The 24,289-nt window shown below is 33.4% G+C and overlaps 1 protein-coding gene and 1 long non-coding RNA gene across 6 annotated transcripts in view; one reads left to right on the top strand and one right to left on the bottom strand.

Moving 5' to 3' along the window:
* The window catches only part of LOC149794190 (hydroxysteroid 11-beta-dehydrogenase 1-like protein A), a 138,758-nt gene that overhangs the window by 18,948 nt on the left and 95,521 nt on the right, over window positions 1-24,289 (bottom strand). For 3 of the 5 annotated variants that reach the window (XM_089968299.1, XM_089968300.1, XM_089968297.1), the window contains exons 2-4: window positions 5,426-5,545; window positions 4,018-4,154; window positions 325-423 (exon numbers count right to left, since the gene is read on the bottom strand). In XM_089968299.1, coding sequence (XP_089824425.1) covers window positions 325-423; window positions 4,018-4,154; window positions 5,426-5,498 — 309 coding nt within the window. In that variant the 5' untranslated portion in view covers window positions 5,499-5,545. Of the gene's footprint in view, window positions 1-324; window positions 424-4,017; window positions 4,155-5,425; window positions 5,546-16,344; window positions 16,471-20,048; window positions 20,273-24,289 lie in introns of those variants that run through there. The other 2 variants (XM_089968295.1, XM_089968296.1) reach the window with 2 other exon arrangements.
* Window positions 20,653-24,289, top strand: part of LOC149794191 (uncharacterized) — a 57,344-nt gene continuing 53,707 nt past the window's right edge. Inside the window, exon 1 of the long non-coding RNA XR_016422977.1 lies at window positions 20,653-20,811. This is a non-coding gene — a long non-coding RNA (uncharacterized LOC149794191). The remainder of the gene's footprint in view (window positions 20,812-24,289) is intronic.

Genomic DNA, 24,289 nt, shown 5'->3' with positions numbered 1-24,289 from the left:
AGACTGCCTGATAAAGAAGTGCATGAGTACCATAGGGTATAATGCTTTAAAATGAGACTGTCTTATAAAGGGATTTGTGGTCATATTCACCTTAAAACATGAACAGTGCTATGTTGAAGCAGTTTTATAATGAGGGAGTGCTGTATATAGATATTTTAGCCAATATGTACTGTTATTGATATCTATGTAACTCCGTCATAAAGCAACACAAGTAACAAAAGGGTTTGTGTGTATCCGATGAATCGTCTTGCAAAAACTTAAACATAGAGCAATAAAAAACCTGGATTTATATAGCACGATACTGTTCTAAGTTACTGTATGTACCTGCACGACAGTCAGAGTGGAAGCCATGTCAGACATGTCAGCTGGTATGTACTCATACTGGCCATCTGCATCTCCAGCTTCATGACATTTTGCCACAACCTGCAAAAGAGTTTTTTAAAACTTGATTCTCAATTTTTGCCATTCTAATCATAAAATGTGCTCCAGCTGTTGTTTGTTTTCACTTAATATTCTTAAGTCTGTAACCATTCTAAATGACAACACACATAACATTCTAAAGAGAGTAACCATTCTAAATGACAACACACTGACATTCTAAAGAGAGTAACCATTCTAAATGACAACACACTGACATTTCGTAGATTATGCAAACGGCAAATACTGATACCAGCCAACCTCTGTGATTGTAAACATTACAAAATAGGAATAAATAAATATTTTAAAAACTCAATAAATAAAGAGATAAATAAATGTACAGAAAATACTGATGGCTTGGAGGGCTGAAGTAATACTAACTTGAATAGATGACAAAATTTAACTCAAAAGATGTGCTTTTCCTGGTTCTTTCCATTATCATAACTATAATGCATTAATATATTCTCTGTGATTATATTTGTTCTAAATTGTTTTACATATCACTAGAGAATTGAAATTAATATTTGAAAATCACTTGAAAAATTATTTTTATTGTCATTTTCTACTGTTAAGTTAAGTAGCATTGCCATCAATGTAACAATTTCCATGGTAGATAACTACCATCAGGTCTAATCATTTACTTCAATCTCAACTAACACCTATCACATAAAAATGACATGTAAATCCACTGGATCTAAACTTTGTTACTAATTTTTACAAGGCCATAAAGTTTGTTACTAATATTAGTAATACCAACTCTGTTTGGGAAATGAGAATGGACATTATGCTTTTATGTGTTTAGGCTGGAATAAACAGTAACAAGAGTGAAAACAACAAGCTTTGAACAATTTAACAAATAATTTATTTCCCTGGAAAAAATACTGTAAAAATGAAGAAAGAAAAAAAGAAATTACGCTTTCAAGAATCAAATCCAAGAATAATCCAAAAATAAAATTTTAGAAGTTCTAATAATGAAATGTTCTAATGAATTCAAGTTTGAGTCCCGATGAAGAATGCAAGATGGAAGGCAATGACATATACTGTATCCTGTACAGTGTTGTTGGCTACAGATCCTGGTAGAAACACAAGAAATAATGCTCAAGCGTTGGAAATCCAAATAAAATTTTCAAGAAATGTCTTTGTTTGAGAATTCTGTATGAGCACTCAAAATATTTCCAGAGAAATGAATTAATCTTTTAGAATCCTAATAATCTGAAGAAAATATAACTCGAAAACTGCTACAACAAAAGGAAAGGACTTGACATCAAGTTTTTTAAGTCCAGACTGACTAAATTCTCTACAAACATTGGTATAATACCTGAATACTGTGCAAAACAGATGCCTGGATGAGGGTCACGTGATCATGTTCACATCACATACTTTCAACATGGCCCTGACAAAAACCAATCATTTTACTCTAAGAATAAAATTTAAAAAAAGTTGTTTACTTCACTAAAGACTATTTACAAGCTGAGGGTCATGTATCCAATATAGCCTTGATCTCACCCTTATTATTCCCACAACAAAATAAAATAAAAAAAGAACTTGTTCACATGACTGTTACTTATATTAAGGTTGGAAACTAGGTCAGCTTTAAGTGTTTACAAATGAACAGTCGAGGTCAAACTATTGTCTGAAAAAATTTCCAAATCACATAAACAAGACTATATTATAATAGCATGTAATAGAATAAAAAATTTTTAAAGCTGACAAACAATAAAATTTAAATAAATATAAATTAAATCAGATATAAATTAAATCAAATATACATAACAACGCCATAGGCATGGAAGTAAGGAAATCCCTTCAGACCAGATAAATAAATACAACACAAAAATAATGCTGCTGGTTTTTAGGAATTTAAGTGTAAAAAAAAAGAACCATATTATAATGGATTCTATAACTTTTTGCCATAGCATACTGCAGTGTTATCAGATATGAGGAAAAAAAAACATTAATACAAAACTTTAATGCAATAAGTTAACCTTGACCCCACTGATGATGTAAAAATGATAATTTCTCATTATTTGCCAACTCAGGCAAGACAAAAAAGGTGGTATAATATAATTTATTATTTTTCATGTGGCATGTAGTTACTAAAATCCATTGATTTAAAGACTTAGAGAAGAAACATTTTTCTGTTAAACAAAAAGACTACTCCTATCACCATTTTAAGTTCTTGCAAAATTATTGAAAACTGCAGACCTTCCAACTCAAAAATGACCCTCTCAGTAACACAGTTGATATGTTGCCATAAGTTAGACCAATTTTCAGTAATGTGTAAAACAATGTCATGTACCGCTATTGTTAATTTAGAAAAACATGAATATGAGACAACATTATATTAATTAAAATGTTCATAAAATACACTTCAGCCCTAATAACCAATAATTGTTTTAAAACTAATTCAAAACCCAGTGTAGGTCAATGACTTCTTACTAGATCTCTCAGCTTAACATATTCTTTGGGTTTTTGTAGTTCATGTATTGGCAGCTGCTAATCTCTCTATACTTCAGCAATAATCAAATGAACACAACAAAATGTCTACTAAATTAATTGTTGTCTTTCCTTCCTCAAGAACAAAGTTGTCCATATTCTTTTTACACATCAGTGCCAATTGTTCTGATTCAAAAAGCTTGATTAAAGAGGTGTTTTCCATTAAAAACATAGGTAAATCAAAGCATCTGAGGATGTCCCTGTAAAGTTAGACTGGTTCCCTGACAAACTCCACCGAGTCAACTTATAACTTTTTTTTATTGCAGACAAAACCATGACAAGCCAATATCTGGACTTGACTGCATTAATCGTACTTTACCTTAAGTCCAAAAATGTATGGGCTTTTTAATTAAGCATTGCAGTAGAATTGTCATGCTGACATGATTAAAATTCATATAGATGAAAATATATATGATTTTACAGTCTGTAACTTTAACTGCAACCATAACTTTATTAACACAACTGACCAAATGACTGAAACAACAGCATAATTCCAGGGATGATAAAGATCAAAATATGAAACAAATGATTGATACTAATCATTTTAGCATACAGTTTTATAAGGTTGAGGTTTTTATTTAGTAAATGTTGAAATAATAAAGTAACTCCATGAACAATTGACAGCGCAGAGCAATAGGTCCAATTTTTGCCATATTTACAATATATAAAAATCATGTATTTTAGATATAACACATATACCACGTGAATCAATAAAAACTGTGTATTATAGATATTTCATGTATACACAACAATCCAAAAAAAATAACACAGAACTCTTTTGACATGCTGAAGAAAAGAGCAATAGGTCTCATTCCTTCAGATTTTCATTTACTTCTACCACAAGGAATGAAAGCATTCAATCATCAGCAAAAGGTTTACATTTTCTGTCTGGAATGGTCTTGGTGATGTTGCCTAACATTTCATGTGAACAAATGCATACAGCGGAATAGTTCATAACATAATTATTAGGTTTTCCTTAAAAAGACACAAACAAAGAGAAATCATACCATTTGTACCAAACTTTGCTTTGTTATATATAAGCATTGGATAAATCTGCACATGTCCAATAAACTAACAGATTAAAAACAAAAATGTGAAAAATACTTCTTTCAGCCTCTGTTCTCTCCTTGCTGTGACCACAATTTTAGCTCCCATTTGTGCATAGTGGTATGCCATCTGTTCCCCTATTCCTGTAGAGGCACCAGTAATCAACACACGCTTTCCCTTTACAGTACCTGCAGCTAAAGCAGAAAACATGAAAATATAAGAAAAGCTTTCCGGAACCTGAAAATTAAATGTGACCTGGGTGATGCTCAAATTTTCTCCCATTAATCAGATTTTTTAATCGTGTACTTGAAACTTAATTATTAATCTTATACAATGGTTCAGACCTCATGATACCTCAAATACATGACTAGGAAAGAACAAGAAATGTCCTTAAATACCTTCATAAAAACATACCTTAAACCAGAATTAAATAAAACTGATACACACAACAGTATGATGCAAAAGAAAGGTAAATTCTTAATTCAGACAGGGGGGATAACTCCCTCAAACATGGTTGGAAAGTGTGTTTATGTATGTATGTATGTTGTTGTTGTTGTTGTAGGGTTAAACGCCATTTTTCAGCACGCGATTGGCTACACATGGCGGCCAGTATTAATGGTGGTGGAAGAAACCGGGAAATCCCCGGAAAGAACCACCGAACCTCGAGAAGCTACTGGCAAGCTTTCTCACATATCCACATTGACCGAATCTGAGACTCGAACCCACGCAGACAGAGGTGAGATGGCAGTGATCCGTAATGGAGAGTGCTTTAGACCACTCGGCCACTCGGGGCCCCTGTATGTATGTATGTGTGTGTATGTATGCATGTGTGTGTGTGTGTGTGTATGTATGTATGTATGAATGTATGTATGTGTGTGTATGTAGGTATGTATACATGGACGCATGTATGTATGTGTGTGTATGTATGTATGTATGTATGTGTATGTATGTATGTGTATATATGTATGTGTGTGTGTGTATGTATGTATGAACACACAAAAGTGTGTGTATGTATGTATGTGTATGTATATATGTATGTATGTGTGTATGTATGCATGCATGTATGTATATATGTATGTATGTATGCATGTGTGTGTATGTATGTGTGTACGTATGTATTACATATGTATGTGTGTGTGTATGTATGTATGTATGCATGTATGTATGTACATGTTTGCATATGTATGTATGTATGTATGCATGTATGTTTGCATGTATACATGTATGTTTGTATGTACATATGTGTGTGTATCCATTTAACACTACCTCAGCCTTACAGTAGCCATATGGTGCCAAGTAAAAGTTTGAAGATAAACCTATCCAAATAAATGTATTCATTTTCTACAAAACATTTAAAATGTATATAAGCTCAAAGATAAAGGTAACACTTGTAAAATTCTTAAAACATATAGTCAAAATCTGTCAAAAGAAAATGAATGAAAAGGTGTATGCATTTCAGACATACTTTGGTCAAAGTCATCAAAAAGCCAGATGCCCACAAGCACACCAATGAGCACTGCCACTACTTTCTTCCACATCCTGACCAATTCCGATACGTTAACCCCTGCTCCTCACATTGGAAAGCCTGAAAAAATATGATAGTGCAATCTTATATTATAACAAACTATACAGCACTACTATAACTTGCCCAATCCTGATGTAAATAAAGTATTCTTCGGTCTGCAACCTCCTTCATGACCAAAACTTGAATATTTTTAATATGACAATAACATTTTATATGTGCAATTGTCACCTTATTGCAGAGAGCCAAGTCCTGCTGGTCCTTTAAATAACAATCCTTTAACTCTGTTCCTTTACTCTACATTCCTATACTGATATATTTTTTCTTGTGAGATTTTAAATTTTGTGCTTTCAGTATCATTATTTTGTTGTCTTCTTGTCCAAAATATTTTTAATTTGTTTGTAAAATGCTTGCATGTTTCATGCTTCAAAGTCTGAAAAAATGAATTTTAATACTTATTGAAACATAACAAATTATTTATTATTTTAATTCTTGTTTTCTGCTTTTTTGTGTTGAGAAAACCCTACAACATGCAATAGCAGATCTAAATAAGAAAATAGTTATTGCACAATAACTTATCTATGACAACACATGCATAATATCTTGACAAAATATAAGTATGACTGGTTTTGAAACATAATATTCTTAACCAAATATAAGTGTCCCATTTCCAACCCTTTAGACTAAATTTTGTCATTTATTTTCAGAGGATATCATTGTCTCCCAAAATCATATCTCCCTACATGTTGACATATTTATTAGAATGGCTCCATGGTCTTATAATTCTTTTGCTACTAATATCACTTGACTGCTTTTCTCAAGTTCTTCTTTGATCAAAATCAAATATTTCTTTTTTTTGAATAATCCATATACTTGAACCCTAAAGAGTTGTTGTTGTTGTTATAGGGTATAATGCCATTTTTCAGCACAAGATAGGCTATATATGGCAGCCAGTATAAATGGTGGAGGGAGAACCTCGGAAAACACCGGAAAGAACCACTGACCCACAAGAAGCTACTGGCAAACTTTCTCAAACCTACATTGGCTGAGCCCGAGACTCAAACCCACACAGAGGTAAGATGGCAGAGATCTGTAGCAGTGAGTGCTTTAAACAACTCAGCCACTTGGGGCCCCGAACCCAGACAAAGTATCAACATGGGTCACGCCAGAAACTCGTACACTGCGAAAGGGAAGCTAACCATCATTGCCTAAGCACATGGTAACAGAGCCACTGGGAGGGTGTTCAATAATGGAGAGTTATTTAAAGCATCATGCAATTCCAAATGATTATGTTCTTGCCATAAAACACTCCCAGTCCTTTCTTTCCTCCAAAACCTGCAGTGGGTAATTTGTCCTGCATCTTAGAAACTGACCCGTTTTTTCTGCATCAAAGTGCTGATTGTCATCAAAATTAGTTTCTTGAAAAATAATGTTTTGATTCAAATGATGAAACAGCTGAGAACCTTCGATCTATGTTATTTAATAATCTTTGTTATCAAGTGCTAAACATTTAACAACAAATGAGTATTATTAACCAAGGCTTATCAGAAAATTTGCTTTAAAAAAATGAGCTGGTCTCTGATATTAGAAGACAAGCTTATATTACCTCAGTGGGTGTTCACACCAGTAAATTACATGGAATTATATCTTGTAATACAGTAAGAAACTATTTTATTAAAGGGAAATACACTATTTTTTATGGCATGTAGATTGTATCCTGGCGAAATGGGGCTAGATTTTTGGGACAAGTGTAAACTTGTGTAAGATAGCACATAGATTGTGTGATTAGTGTGATTAGGATTTCTAATGTAGCTTTAAAAAAAATTCAGTCATATTGCTATGATATCTGCAGTGAGGCAGTTTATAGTGATGTCTAGCATAGGGGCATCATGTCGCAGACATGTAGCATGATGTCCCACCCAGTTACATTATCCTGACACCAGGCCGACCAGTGCTAATACTAACCTCTTAATGCTTAGTGCCTAGCGAGGCAAATGTTAGTACCATTTTTCTAAGTCTTTGGTATGACTCGGCCGAGGTTTGAACCCACGACCTCCCACCTCCTAGACGGACACTCTAATCATGAGTTCCAAAATGTGTGTGAACTTGCAATTCCCAAATCAGCACTCAGAGGTCTAGGATGAACAGAAATGTAACTATAACTTGAAATGAAATTGTAACATCAACAATTTACCAACAGAACAATAGAAGCACATAAAATTGAGTTTCAATGTTGATAGTAATATTGTTTAAGAAATTAAATATGCTTAATTTCCCCCCCCCCCAAAAAAAAAGAACTCTTGTTTTCCTGTGAATCAGCAGTAACTCAAATATATCCACATTTACATGCAAGAAGCAGTAAAATAATGCAAAATATTTTCAAAGGAGCTCATGTGATATATATCACAACCTCTTGGAATAATGTTTTTAATGATCTTTAATGATCTTTCAAAGGTTGGTTATCTTGAAAATAAGGGTAACTGATACAGAAAAACAAATAACTTCATTAGAAAAAGCATCCTCTTCTTACATTTTCAGAGGTCCCTCAGTACTTTGCTCTGCTGCTTTTACTGCAGTCTGTTATTTTGGACTTCAATCAGGACAAGTTAAAGAGGGAGATGTGAACCATGTGACCAACAGATGGATGGATGCACACAAGGATGCATGGACAAGCGAATCACCTACATTAGCAATAACAGTATATTCCAAAAAAGTGCCAATATAAAACAGGATCTCTGGAAATGTGAAGATATCTATCTGATGCCAAAGAAGAGTCATGCTGGATTTGAGAGCCAAATATCGCAGGTTCAACTGCTGCCCAGATCAGCTGCTGTTGTGCATCTCTTACCAAGGGATGTTTATCCCATTGTCTTGGCACTTTATGTAGCCTTCATATGCTGATGTCCTGTTAAACATCAAACAAAACAACAAAATAAAATCTCTTGCCACACATGTACAGTGTGACCCCCACTATAGCACACTCTATTATAAAACAAATTTGGATATACTATAACATGATTTTGGCATAGCTCCTGAAATTTCATATACAATAGAACTTCAATAATCTGTCACAGTATTAACCATCAGTCTGTTAACCATCAGGTCATTATACGTCAAATTATTAAAAAAAAGGTACATGTACATATGTAGATATTATATTTTTTTGATCCTGTTAAACATCAAACAAAACAACAAACTAAAATCTCTTGCCACACATGTACAGTGTGACCCCCACTATAGTACACTCTATTATAAAACAAATTTGGATATACTAAAACATGATTTTGGCATAGCTCCTGAAATTTCATATACAGTAGAACTTCAATAATCTGTCACAGTATTAACCATCAGTCTGTTAACCATCAGGTCATTATACGTCAAATTATTAAAAAAAAGGTACATGTACATATGTAGATATTATATTTTTTTGATGACCTGGTCTATTGTATAATACTTTTAATGTACACATTCTATTATACATCTATTCTCATATTCATCATGATCTCGGTCCCACACCCTGATGAATAATCAAAGTTCTACTGTACATGTATTTTTCTCACACATTTTTTGGCTTCTTTTTCAAAAGTAACATGTAAAAGTTAATTATCATTTTGGGGAAGAGATCGTGTGTGAATTCTAATACAAAACTATCATGGCATGGCTCATGCAATTTCATATGCATGAATTTGATCACACACAGAATAAGTTATTTGTTTTTAAAAGTATAAAAAGTAATTTGCATAAATGACAGTTTCATTTTTACAGGAAAAAATGTATGCTTTCGGTCGATACCAACAGTAGTAATCTTTTCAAACTATATATCTAGCCGTCAAGTTAACTGAAGATTGGGTATCTTGCAAAGATGTTTGTCAGACTCTTTTATTTGTTCACATTTTCATTTCTGTATCAAATGCCTCATCCCCTGGGTAGCATGGACAAGATGACAGGCCAGTTTAAGCAAATGTACATGTAGCTTGCAAAGAACAATAGCCCGTGCTATTTGTGACAGTTGTTGTAAATTTTAGTGACAATCAGATATAGATCAAAATGAGAACTACCAATTTTTTATATATGTGTTGTGTTTTCTAACAGGATGTGACTTATACATGAATTTTATAACATGATCTCTAATTGAATTCATGGATTTCTTATATACATGTACAGTACTTAACATATTATGGACTCTACTACACAACTCTAAGTTGGCAATATACAAGTGTTATTCAGTCTAGTTTGTCATCATTTAATAATAATAATAATAATAATAATAATAATAATAATAATAATAATGAATAAGACTTTATTTAGCGAAGGTAACTCAATTAGTTACAGAACTAATCTACCTTGAGGCCTTCTATCTGTTATGTACAATATACATGTATACAGTATATACAACATGATGTGAAGAATCTGGCTTGACACTAAATAAATAAGTAATTTTAAAATTCAAATTATCAAGCCTGGAACACATGCACAGGCATCTGTGAAAACAGAAACATATATAAAACATAAAATATCCTGCACTGAAAAGTTCAACTATGAAAATGATGCAAAATTACAGAAAAGCAGGCAGTATTTTTTGTACTAGAACTGTACAATTTTCTAAAGATTTAATCCATTTAAAACAATGATTTTGAAAAGAAGAAATGCCAGGAGCCTGCCTTATGTCAGTGGGAATGTTGTATCAAAAGCATGTATTTTTGCACCCGCTTTATTACCCACCCACCCCATGGCTATATTTTAGGTAAATGCATCATTTTCTTCAGCTATCAGATTTGGCTGGTTCTAACATGGTTCGGTCTACAATAAGGCTGGATCTATGGACCCCAACCACCATGTTATAGCAAGGTCACACTGTATTATGGATACAAAGTTCAAAACTTCAAACCTGGTCATATTTAAATATATGCACACCACGTTTCAAAAAGCAGAATAGTCAAAATTATTTCAAGTAAAGATACTAGATGTTATTCCAATGGACTGTATGTAGTTTCCTACAAGTCAGATCCAAGTGAAAATTACACAGGTCCAGGTCTGTCACAGTACATCTGAACAATGTGCAAGCAGATCTAGGTCTATGAAGTCCTATTAGGACTAATCAGTAGAACAAACAACAGGCAGATCAGTGTCTATGTTATTTGCAGATGGACTCAACCTCTAAGTTAATATATATGGTAGATATGGCAGGACAGAAAATACAAACTTATCTGTGAAAACCAGAAAGGAAAAATATTCATGAGCTCAAAAATGACCCATACAGATTTGGTTTTTACAATAATACCACAATGGGTATTGAATACTTTTACTTTATGAAGCTCAAAATCTAGCTATATGTGCATAAATATACCATGAAATGAACTCAGTGTATAATGAAGCAAAACAGTTAACATCAAATGCCAGTATTTAACAGGTTCTATGGCTCACTTCTAAAATTCAAAATTTGAAACAACTCATTAATCATCCATTAATCACCCATCCAAGTGAACTCAATAAATCTTATTCTCTCTAGCATTGACATGCAATGAAAAAAGCACAATAATTTTCTTGGTCCACATTTTTATTCATCCAAAGTACTTTGGTGTAAACAGTTAAAAATGTGGAATGCAGACTAAGGGGAAAAGCATTCAACAAAAGACCCTATGGACAAGCAAGCTTTTCAAAACCAATTAACATGCCAACCGACATTTACACAGAAATCATACTTCAGAGTATGTGTACCAGCACAATGTTATGGTGAAAATTTTACCAGCATCATTCAAATTTATGCAGCAAATACGTTTATACAACATGTTATTCAATGATTGACATCATCAATCCAAAACAAGCATTTTCTGGGAAAGATGTATAAATGATCAAAGGTTTTGATAATACTAATACTACTACTACTAATAATAATAATAATATCAATAATACTAATACTACTACGAATAATAATAATAATACCATCCTTACAGCTACTCAATTGATGCTACAACTTCAATTTAGATCTGCACAATTGTCTTTATAATTTATCCACATTTTCTGTATACCAGTAACTTTATGCATATCAATAAATCTGGCCAAGATGTGTCCCTCTCTCTAAAATACCACATGTAATTGTTTTATAAGTAAAGTCAAACTACAAACAACAAAAGACCTGGATCTGCCATAGTATAATGTGCCTGCAGATCAGAATTTATGCTGTTTGTTCTATATGGTACTTATTCAAATAAAATTGGGGTCTATTCTAGGATGTGTGACTGAAATAACTGATCAGATCAACCAGGGTCTATTATAGGATATGTGACTGCAGGATTCACACTGAAAGCTTGAAAAGATACAATTTGGGGTCTATTATAGGATATGTGACTGCAGGATTCACACTGAAAGCTTGAAAAGATACAATTGGGGTCTATTATAGGATGTGTGATTGCAGGATTCACACTGAAAGCTTGAAAAGATACAGTTGGGGGTCTATTATAGGATATGTGACTGCAGGATTCACATTGAAAGCTTGAAAAGATATAATTGGGATCTATTATAGGATGTGTGACTCCTGGATTCACACTAATGTTTCAAAACACTGCCTCAATAAATCAACCTAGTGTACAAAATCATTAATTCTATTTTCAAGCCCTACTTTAAGTGTTATCAATAAATCATTTCTACATTCAGAAAGTTCCACCATTTCTTAAAAATGTAAGTGGAATTTCCCCCTAAATTTTTTCTTTAAAATGGACCCTTCTAAATTAATTATTTTGTCCTGAGAAAATGGATTTTCTTAAAATCAAAATCCCCATATTACACATTATGTAATTGTGTACATTGTCTTATCTTATATTGAGTAACCCAAAAGAAATAACCAGTTTTAGAGATGTTTTAGATTGGATCAGGAGGGCTACAATAGCAACACAGACATTTAATATTTTTTTTAATTAGCATTAAAATAAATGAAACCTTCACTAAAAGGTAATACAACTTTCTCTTTTGTGAGAAATTTTACGTATAAGAAAATAAGATGTCAGTTATCTGTAATGGTAAGCGCCTTAGACCATTTGGCCACCTGGGGCTTCTCTTCAGCAGAAGACTGATCAGGCCAATTGTCAATTCACTAAGATTAATTACTCGATTTTTTTTAAGATGCAGGAGAGTGCTGGCATGATGACCATTTTCCTTCATTTATTTTCAATGACCTTGACCAAGACCCCATGATCAACAGGCTTCTACCTAATTTAACTAATTTTATTTATCCAGAAACCATTTTTATTCCTTCAGTCACAGTGACTGTACTTTATTATTTCAAAATTTACAGGCTTCTTCTTTATCACAAGTGCAAGCTATTCACAACATTTGGTCCAGGTATATGATATAGAACTAATGTTATTGTACGGAAACCATTTGAATTCCTTCAGTCACAGTGACCTTGATCTTTCAAATTTCCTACCTTCAAAATCTGTAAGCCTCTTCATTACCTCTGGTGCAAAAAAAAGTCATCCGCAATTTTTTTTAACTATAGATGGTGGAGAACTTGTGCAGAAACATTTCTGATCCATGTATCAACAGAGTGGACCACTTGAGTTATGATGCAGGAACAAAATAAAATTTAACAGAGAGACTGACAGACATTAAAATAGTATGCACATTATGTGGGCATACAGAATTATATTTTCAACTGTAAAGATTATTTTTTCTGCTTAAGCCATTTTAAAATTTGATCTTTATCACTTTTTAAAAAAGTATCCATAACAAAGACAACAAGGACAATGCTTTAATGTATGCACATTAACATGGAACTTAATTGTGGTTTTAGTGAAAACATTAAATTATTTACATAATGTACAAACCATTATGGTCTTGTATTTACGTATTTAGTTAAATAATAAATCACATCTAAAAAAGATATATACTTTTTTGGCCAAGGCTCCTTTAAGTTTACTATATTGAAATCAGTTTCACAATGTTCATTTGAAACTGGTCACCTGAGAAATAATAATAATAATAATAATAATAATAATAATAATAATAATAAAAACAATCATAAAATTAATAATAATGATAACAATCACAATAATACTAATAATACTAATAATAATAACCACAGTACTACTACTACTACTACTATTAATAATAATCATGTCACAGTACATGTAGTGGCAGCAGTAGAAGTAGTAGCAGTAGTTCTGGTGGTAGCAGAATGCTACAATATACCTGTCTCTTCAAAAAAATAGTCCTTAGATAGATGTAACCTTCCATATTACAGGACATTAGAGGAAGTCAACTAGGGAATGTTGCATAATACTACACAACCAAACAGGTGTGATACTTGGCTAACTAACAGATGAGAAATTTTTGTACCAGATAAAACCTGTAGACATCATGTGTAAGCTGGGTTTTCTTTCTCAATAATTAAATCTAGGTCAGAAAAGAAAACAACAACAAAAGCCAGCTAAGCAAACAGGCTTTCATTATGACATTATTGCTATTTCCTCTTCTTCTCCCATGATCACCTAAAACCTTCATTGGTAATTCTTTACATGTACAATTGTAAAAAAACAAAAACGTTACTGCTAGTAGAAAATCATAATTACATTTAATCTTCCATTATTTAGGGGTTTTGGCTCAGATGTCCAACATGTGATATATATATATATATATATACATATATATATATATATATATAACAGGTCAGAGACTTATAATTCCTTCCAAGATGGAATCAAACCAATGTCACAAGTGGCAGCTGCTATTGCCATGCTCTCATGCACCAGTGTACCAATCAACACACACACGGCCATGTGTTCATCCAAAAGTAGGATCAAACATGGTCAAAGATAAGGACTCAAGATGCACAAGAACTAACTTCTGAGGCAAAGAAAGACTTAACACTCAGTAATATCCACAAACCTACAGGATTTTCTTTTGAAGAATGCAAGGTCTATACATTAAGTAATAATTATACATTGACACTATATAAAACAGAAATGAAAATTACCTATCCCCGGCTTTCATGCACGATTATCCAAACCAAGATGGCCATGTGCTCCTTCCCCCCAAAAAGGATCAAACAAGGTAAAAGGTAAGGACTCCAGGTACACAATAACTTACATGGCAAACATTCTTTACTTTAACATTAATCTGTATACACAAATCCATTGTATTTCTATTAGGAAAATGTAAGGTATATACATAAATACACACACACACACACACACACACAAACACTGAGGGAAACAGTACCTTATAACCTCTACCATGGAACTCCTTGCCACTGCATAGGTTGAAAGTAGATTATTCAATTTTAGCAGTAAAGAGGAATAGTCAATAACCAGCTCAATCATCCTTTTAAAAAACAAATGAAATAAGCTCATTGCAAAATAAAATTTATATTTATAATTATTGCTTTCTGTTAATGTACACACCAGCAAAAGTAGTGGGAATGACATGTTACACACACCTTATGCTTAATTGTTCTCTCTTTAGGCACTCAGGTAGGGCATGGTCGACTTTGGAGATTACTGATCAACGGGTCTCAATGATCTAGACCCTTGGTTGAAGTATGTGGTTTTGAACAAAACTTATTGTGCAGAGACTATTATTTTCTTATTTGACTTAACATGATAGTGTCCTCTGACTTTTATATCACAGATTAATCTAATGGATTCCCTGCTACCCTAATGCAACCAATCCACAAAGTTTGATCAAGGAACAGATGGTTTTGAAAATATTTTACTTTGCAAAACCCATTTTCTTTGAACCACACAGATATTGATTTTCCACCAGTTGACACCCAAATGATAGACCTCTTCCATATATTAGGTGCAAAGTACATGGTTTAGAACTTAAGTCATTTTGCAAAAGACATTTTCTTCTTTCAGTCAGTAACCTTGAACTTAAATGGACCTCAAATCAACAGGCTTCTTCATTATCCTAAATGCAAGCTGTCCACAAAGTTTTGTCCAAGTATATGATGTAGAACTATGTTATTGCACAGAAACCATTTTTTTCTTTTATCAGTCAGTGACCTTGATCTTTTCACTCCCAAAATCTCTTCTTCTGTACACCAAATGCAAGTTATTGACAATTAAGTCTGATAATAACAGATGGAGAACTCGAGTCATTGTGCAGAAACACACTAAGGAACAGATGGACAAACATAAAAGAATAATTACATTATGCCTCATAATGTATGTATAAAAATAAAGGATGTATAAAAAAATCTGTCAGGTTTTAAGCATTTAAGTGTGTGTATGTGTGTGTGTAAGTTTGATTTGGATTTATAATGTAGCCTTAAATTTTTTCAGTCATATCACTACGATGTCTGCAGTATAGCAGTTTACAGTGACGTCAAACACTAGGGTATCATGCCACAGATATGTAGCATCATGTCCCACCCAGACATTATCCTGACACCAGGACAACCCATCCTAATACTAACCTCTTAATGCTGAGCACCTATGTTAGTACCATTTTTGTAAGTCTCTGGTATGACTCATCCTGGGTTCAAACTGGTAACCTTCCACATCCGAGGCAGATGCTCTAACCACTAGTCACTAATTTTACAGCTATATAATGACTTTAAAATGCTGATGAAATATAAAATCTAAAGATACATTTAACTGAATTTTCAGAAATCTGTGTGCAAATGTAATTGGAATGACAAATATATATATATATATACATACACACACACACACACACACACACACACACACACATATATATATATATATATATATATATATATATATATATATATATATATATATATATATATATATATATATATATATATATATATATATATATATATATATATATATGTACACACACACACACATTCCATAAAATAGAATAAAGATTTTTGGGTTTACAATCATACCAACCTCAAATTGTAGAAGAGAATAACAAATAACTAATGTAGAGGAAAGCAGTCCGTCATTATTGTTACTAATCCAATATCTCTGTCTGCTTTGGAGCTTCTATTCAGCTGTCAGTCTTGTGAAGTCAAAGGTTTACCTCTCTTATAGCATGCTAAATACAGTACAGGCTTCAATAAAGGGAAGTTATGATTGGACTAAATTGCCTGTAAAATAACACAACATTAACTTGCTTTTAGGATCATTATTCTTAGAACCCTTTTCATTCTATTGTTACATTTCAACAATGTTACATTAAATTAAGTTCTAACCATTTGGAGGCTCTTAATTAGGTCCCATATTGCACCACTTGACATCTAACTTTTAGTTCCTGACATTAAAGAAACTTTAAAACGTGTCTTGAAAACAATGTTCTCTGGATGTTCTTTCATGTGTGAACACAGTTCAATGTTACACAGAAAAAAAAGCACACAACATTAATCCAAATTTAGTACAATAATTAAAGGCATATAAACCTAATAAGGGTGGAAAATGAGATGCTGCAAGTAAATAGGCACTGAATCAACTACCACCTGCATCCCTTGTAATAAAAACAAATTTGACACAGCCAATCACGGCACCTTTTCAGAAAAAGGGAAGTGCAAATTAGAGGAAATTATTGACAGAATTGACACATTTATATTCAGTCTGTATTTACCCTAAAGTATGACTTTTACAAGCATAACACTTTCAGGCAATGATGATAGTCAATGTGTAATCAGTATTAAGATTCTATCAGTCAGAAAACTAAATTACTGTACAATGGTACAAACTTTGCTGAAATTTGTACTCTGAAAAGGTAGCAAATCTTGTATTTGTTTACAATGTTTGAAGGCGAAACATTTACCATACTTATCCAATGATAAGCCCTTGCTCGATGATAAGCCCATCTTGATTTACCTAAGTTTGGTGATATGACTATGTTTAATAACAAGTCCATGCTTGATGATATGCCCATGCTTGATAACAAGTCCATACTTGATGATAGGCCCCTGCTTGATACATTCATCCTTGATGATAGGCCCCTGCTTGATGATAAGCCCATCTTGATTTACCTAAGTTTGGTGATATGGCTATATTTAATAACGAGTCCATGCTTGATGAAATGCCTGTGCCTGATGATAGACCCATGCTTGATAACAAGTCCATACTTGATGATAGGCCCCTGCTTGATACATTCATTCTTGATGATAGGCCCATGTTTGATGGTGGACCCATATTTGATAATAAATCCATGCTTGATGACAAGTCCATACTTGATGATAGGCCCCTGCTTGATACATTCATTCTTGATGATAGGCCCATGTTTGATGGTGGACCCATATTTGATAATAAATCCATGCTTGATGACAAGTCCATGCTTGATGATAGGCCCCTGTTTGATAAGTTGATGCTTGATGACAAGTCCATATTTGATGATAAACCCATGCTTGATGATAAGTCTATACTTGATGAGTTCATGCTTGATGATGGACCCATATTTGATAATAAATCCATACTTGATTATAAGTCCATGCTTGATGACACACCCATACCTGATGTCGAATTGTGAAATATTTCCATGGAGTGTTCTGGTCTACTGTTATATTTTGTACAGAAATACCTCGCTACAAAACATTTTGTGGTACTCAGCTCTAACTTGATGAAGTTCATGCTTGAGGACACATCCAACCCATTTTTAAAAAAGATCAGTAAATATTTACTGTGATGCTTTGTCTGATAATCAGCCTACCAATTCCTTTTCTTAATAATTTTTTTAATAAATACTTGTTATTTAGAGTAGTGCAAATGATTTTTGGCACCTCTGGCAAATTAATTGCAGTCCTGCTATTTCCTCATAAGGAACAAAAAACTGAATAGTCACTTGTATAGCACAATGAACTCTATGTTGCAATTCCCAATATTAGGCAAAAGTCCAGATTGTTTACCTATTGATGGTTGATGAAAATACTAAGTAATTTTCTATCTACATTAATTTATATCTAATATAAAACCAATTAATAAAAGTTGATGCATTAATATGCATGAAAAGATGCTGATTCATTAATTGGGTGGTGCTTTTACAGCATATCATTACAGGAAAGTCACATCATGCAGTGGAAATTGGAGTAAAGGAGCCTTGTCTAGGGGCACACCACAACAGCCAAACTAGGCAGATTCCATGAACCAGTCTTTCTTCAATGTGACTTGACCATAAAGGCACACCATTAACTATTTTATGCAAAGGAAATGGGAGATAATTGCCTTTCCCCAAGGACATGTTGAGGTAGCTAACCTGCGGTAGCTGGGGGGGGGGGGAGGGGAGCAGGTACCCGAGCCCTTACTACTCGCATTTCTATTCTGGTGTTCTTCCAACTGAGCTGTGATGGCTCTTTCCATTTAATAAAGGAACTTCCATAATGCGTATTTAAATTGCATGGCAAGTTTCATGAGGACAAATACATGCACAGCATACTTCACTAGTCATTTTTTCATTAACTGACTGAATGTCATTGTTAAATAATGACAGTAAAATGGCATGATTAGGGTAGAGAATCAATAAGTTTACACCATTTTTTTACTAATTGGCAAAGCAACTAATTCCTATTACCAGTTCCTACGTTATTTGTGAATGTAAATGTGCTAAAATTATCATTCATTTTCTAATTTATGAATTCGTCCTCTGACATTTATTATCAAGTAGTACTAAAGCTGTGCCAATAATCTTCACTGGTAAACAGGAAGTTATGTGTTAGAAGCAAAAATGAAAGAAAACTATAAATTTTAACAATATTCATGTGTAAAACATATACCTCGAATGCAAAACTGAAACAGTCTTATGAAAACTGCAGATAGTCATCTACATTTATGCATATAAACATTTAAAATCTAACTTGTTTATTTCAAGTTCTCGTGGTTTTGCTAGATTCATGCTATAAAATAAGTAAAATAAATAAAAACATAATGGATTACAAATTCGATCAGGTTAGCAACAAAGAAAAGTGATTTATAATGCCTACAAAATTTAATTACCAGTAGTGTATCTCATTTGGCTTTTGCTTCTATTTACAAAGTGTGTGTGTATGTGATTTGGAATTTTAACATAGCTTTAACAATTTTAGACTCATATCGCTATGATTTCTGCAGTGTGGCAGTTTATAATGATGCCTAGCACTTGGGCATATCATGCTGCAGACATGAAGCATAATGTCCCACCCAGTCATATTATCCTAACACCAGGCCAACCAATCCTAACACCAGGCCAAGCAATCCTATCACTAACCACTTAAGGCTGAGCACCAAGCAAGGCAGCTGCTAGTACCATTTGTATAAATTTCTGATATGGCTTGGCTTGGGTTCAAACCTGCAACCCCCTACATCAGAGTAACAAAGTTTTGGTCAAAATTTTCAACATATTGCTCTCATGACCTAGTGCCTCACCTGTATCAATTAATACACACTTTTCAATATAACAAAGACCTTCCAGTAGGTGAAACAGGAAAGAAAGGATTTATTCCTCACATATGGTAGGTGAAACCAACTAGTTATGATTGATATCTACATGGGCAAAAATGGCCATACTAAAAGGAAATATTTAAAAGTAAAATTACAGACTCAGTTAACATGATGATTTGATCTGTAACAGCTCCAAATGAACTAAAAGAAACATAAGCTATCACTATTGTACATACCCATCTGGTACTGCATGTGAACACCATCTAAATGACCATCTGTTCTATGTGAACTTAAACAGCCATAAAACTGTAATGACAGTCTGGTTCAATATGAATAGTTCACAGGTCAAAGACAATCATCAAAAATATGGGTTTTCTTCCCTGGTGAATAAAAGTTCTTTTGTAAACTTGGATATCCCTTAAGGCAGCTAACAGTCCACAACCCTAATTTTCTATTAACTTCAAAACAAGATAAATTGAAATTTCCTCAAATTGCTTTATATGGGGATTTGGGGTGGAGATTGGCACAGGCTTGAATGACAATGGTGAATAAATGAGAGCATTTTTAATGACTTCTTAATTGGTACTCTTCAAACACATTTGAGAAGTAAAGTATGTCTTGACCCCTAACTGTGTAAATCTGAAAAATCATTCACTTTCTCAGTGAACAATTAATTCAGTTTTTGCTCCCTATATCTACAAGAGCCATATACAACATCAAGTGCCCCATGAAGAGTTTATTGATGGCAGGAAATTCCATAGGTTATTGTGCCTTGCATGGCATACCTATACACAATACTTACTTTTGCATTGATATGAGTAAAGGAAAATACTGCAAACAAAAACTTATTGGCTTTACATTATTGCCTTGTCATTTATTACATGTAGTGAAAACCTCACATTCAACCATATTATACAAGAGGCATTGGAATACTTGGGAACTTAATACAACACCCCCTCACTATAAGGCACTTCAGGATTAAATAGTTCCTGTTATAAGGTGGGTATGGTCATGGGTCTCACTGTAGTATTAACAATGCATTGTGTACTTTATTATCAATATGCAGCATATTATATGGCTTCCATTGGCAGTGTTATAATGAGGGGGATTATGCAGTATATTATATGGCTTCCATTGGCAGTGTTATAATGAAGGAGATTATGCAGTATATTATATGGCTTCCATTGGCACTGTTATAATGAGGGAGAGTATGCAGCATATTATATGGCTTCCATTTGCAGTGTTATAATGAGGGAAATTATGCAGTATATTATATGGCTTCCATTGGCAGTGTTATAATGAAGGAGAGTATGCAGTATATTATACGGCCTCCATTGGCAGTGTTATAATGAGGGAGAGTATGCAGTACCGTATATTATATGGCTTCCATTGGCAGTGTTATAATGAGGGACATTATGCAGTATATTATATGGATTCCCTTGACAGTGTTATAATGAGGGACATTATGCAGTATATTATATGGCTTCCATTAACAGTGTTATAATGAGGGATATTATGCAGTATATTATATGGCTTCCATTGGCAGTGTTATAATGAGGGAGATTATGCAATATATTACTTGGCTTCCATTGGCAGTGTTATAATGAAGGAGTACTATATACATAATTATTTCATAATAATGCAGTACACAGAATGGCTGCCATAGGAGTTTTTAAAATAGGGAACACTGCATGTATAATGTAGACCACTCCGGTGGCCTAGTGATTAGAGAGTCTGCCTCACGCAGGAGGTTGTGGGTTTGAATCCTGGCTGAGTCATACCAAAGACTTCTAAAAATAGTATAAACAGCTGCTTTGCTTGGCGCTCAGCATTAAGAGGTTAGTGTTAGGACTAATCGACCTGGTGTCAGGATAATGTGACTGGATGGAACATAATGCTACAAGTCTATGGCATGATACCCCAGTGCTTGACATCATTATAAATTGACACACTGCAGACAAAAGATTCATAGCGATATGACTGAAAAACTGTTAAAGCTATGTTAAAAATCCAAATCACACACATATATAATGCATTTTATTATAAGACAGTATACTGCATAGCTCCCATAGGAAGTGTTAAATTGAAGGAGTTTTGTATGTCTTGTTGATTTCATAACAATCCTGGAACTGACAATGAATTCATTCATATTTTCTAATTATAGTACTGTAAACATAAATTTTTGATCATTGCACAAGGTGGACTTTCCACTTCAAGTGTATTTCAATTAAAATATTTTGTATCTTAAAGATCACATGCCTATAGTTCTATAAAATTTCCAAGGTGAAGCATTCTAGTTCTATAAAACTTTCAAGAAGACACATTCTAGTTCTATAAACCTTCCAAGGTGAAGCATTCTAGTTCCATAAAACTAACAAGGTGAAGCATTCTAGTTCTATAAACCTTCCAAGGTGAAGCATTCTAGTGCTGTAAAAAGTCCAAGGTGATGCATTCTAGTTCTATAAAACTAACAAGGTGAAGCATTCTAGTTCTATAAACCTTCCAAGGTGAAGCATTCTAGTTCTATAAACCTTCCAAGCTAAAGCATTCTAATTATGTAAAAAGTCCAAACTGAAGCATTCTAGTGCTATAAAACTTCCAAGGTGAAACATTTTAGTTCTGTAAAAAGTCCAAGCTGAAGCATTACAGGCCAAAGTTTTAGTTGGGTTTTCAGTTTTCCAAGGTCAAAGGCATAAGGACTCAGGGAGCCATTTATGTGTAACCAAGTATTCAAAGGACTGATGTTTGGGGATCGATGTTTACTGTATGTAAAACCCAACAGTAATTAGGCTTAAACATAAAAACATCTTATAAGACATAAGACATATGACATACATATAATCTGAAACCAATGGCTAAGTTGTGGATCAAGTTATCATCTACTGCGTTACATAATCCATCATATTTGTGTGATTTGAATTTTTAACGTAGCTTTAGAAAAAATCAGTCATATCACTACAATGACTGCAGTGAGGCAGTTTATAGTGATGTCTAGCACTGGGGCATTATGTCACAGACATGTAGCATGATGTCCCACACAGTCACATTATCCTGACACTAGGCCAACCAGTCCTAACACTAACCTCTTAATGCGGGGCAGCTCTTAGTACATTTTTAAAAATCTTTGGTATGATTTGGATGGGGTTCGAAATCATGCCTCCCCTGCTGTTCAAATGTAAGATATTCATTTTTCTAATATATAAATCCGGATTCAGATAGCTGCATGCTTAATGAAAATCTAATCATTGCTTTGTAAGAACATTACTCATGATCTGACGTATGCTGCAAGTGAAATTTAACTTAATTATTTTTATATTCTCACTGGATTTACTGATGGTTTGAAAATTTTCAGGAAATGGGGATGTCTAAAACAAATAAATCAGGAACCATGACACAACATTGTTGCATCAGAAAATATGTGCTATAACGAAGCATGTTATAGCAGTGGTTCCCATGCATTATTATTAGTTCAACATCATTACTGATACCAGCTCCGAAAAAAATGACAAGTCAATAAGGTAGATTTTACAACACTCAAAGACTTGAACTGTATATATATTTGGTCAACATCATAAATTTAGTCTGCTGTAAAGTTCTATATAAAGAAATGTTCACAACATAAAATTTTATTAAGAGATAAAAAAAACCAGAGTTTTACATTTATTCACACAATTTATAGCTCTCTAGACAAACATGATTTAACCAGAAATGTATCTACATATAACATTCAATGCCCAGCTGCAACAGTTGAGAAGACAAAACTTTACTGGTAAAATTAACTATAGACAGGCAATATGTCCATACCAGATTTGTGGTGGGTATATATGCAAAATTCTGGCTAAATGGTAGCGACATGCACATAAAAATATAAATACTTGGGATAAATGTAACCAAGCATCATGTCTGCAGAGCACTATATAATCAATATATTTAAATATTTTTCACAAACAACTAACAATGCATACAGAAATCTTGAATACATTTGAATTATAACATTTTAATACACAAGAACCTGTCTTGAAAGACCAAAAAAGATATGGTCTCTCAAGACAGATGATCTCTCGTAACAGGTCACAATGCTACATAATAAATTTGTGCATTGAGAATGTGGTCTCTGATGACAGGTGGTCTCACATAGCAGTGGTCTTTAAAGAAAGTTTTTACCATATTAAGTGTTTTACGACTGCAATAAGCACAGTCCATGTTTCATGGTGGTGTGTTTGATCAACATAAACTATTCCACAGCTTAAAGTTCTAGATATCCCATGCATGTTTGAAATGATAGTTCTTGACCACACAATCAAAACTAGTCATTTGACTAAACACAGTATTCTTAGAGTCTCTGCTCACCAAGCCATTTGACAATTAATTATTATAATTAATGTCCTGATGATTAAGACTCAGTCTGGTTTGTGGTTTGCTGTGTTTATGAAATGCCCTATTGAATAAAACCAAAAATTCACAATTAGTTCCAAAC

This window comes from Sinohyriopsis cumingii, chromosome 8, assembly GCF_028554795.1.
Source record: "Sinohyriopsis cumingii isolate HCF-2022 chromosome 8, ASM2855479v2, whole genome shotgun sequence".
Taxonomy (NCBI): domain Eukaryota; kingdom Metazoa; phylum Mollusca; class Bivalvia; order Unionida; family Unionidae; genus Sinohyriopsis; species Sinohyriopsis cumingii.
This window is presented reverse-complemented; position numbering and strand designations above follow the sequence as displayed.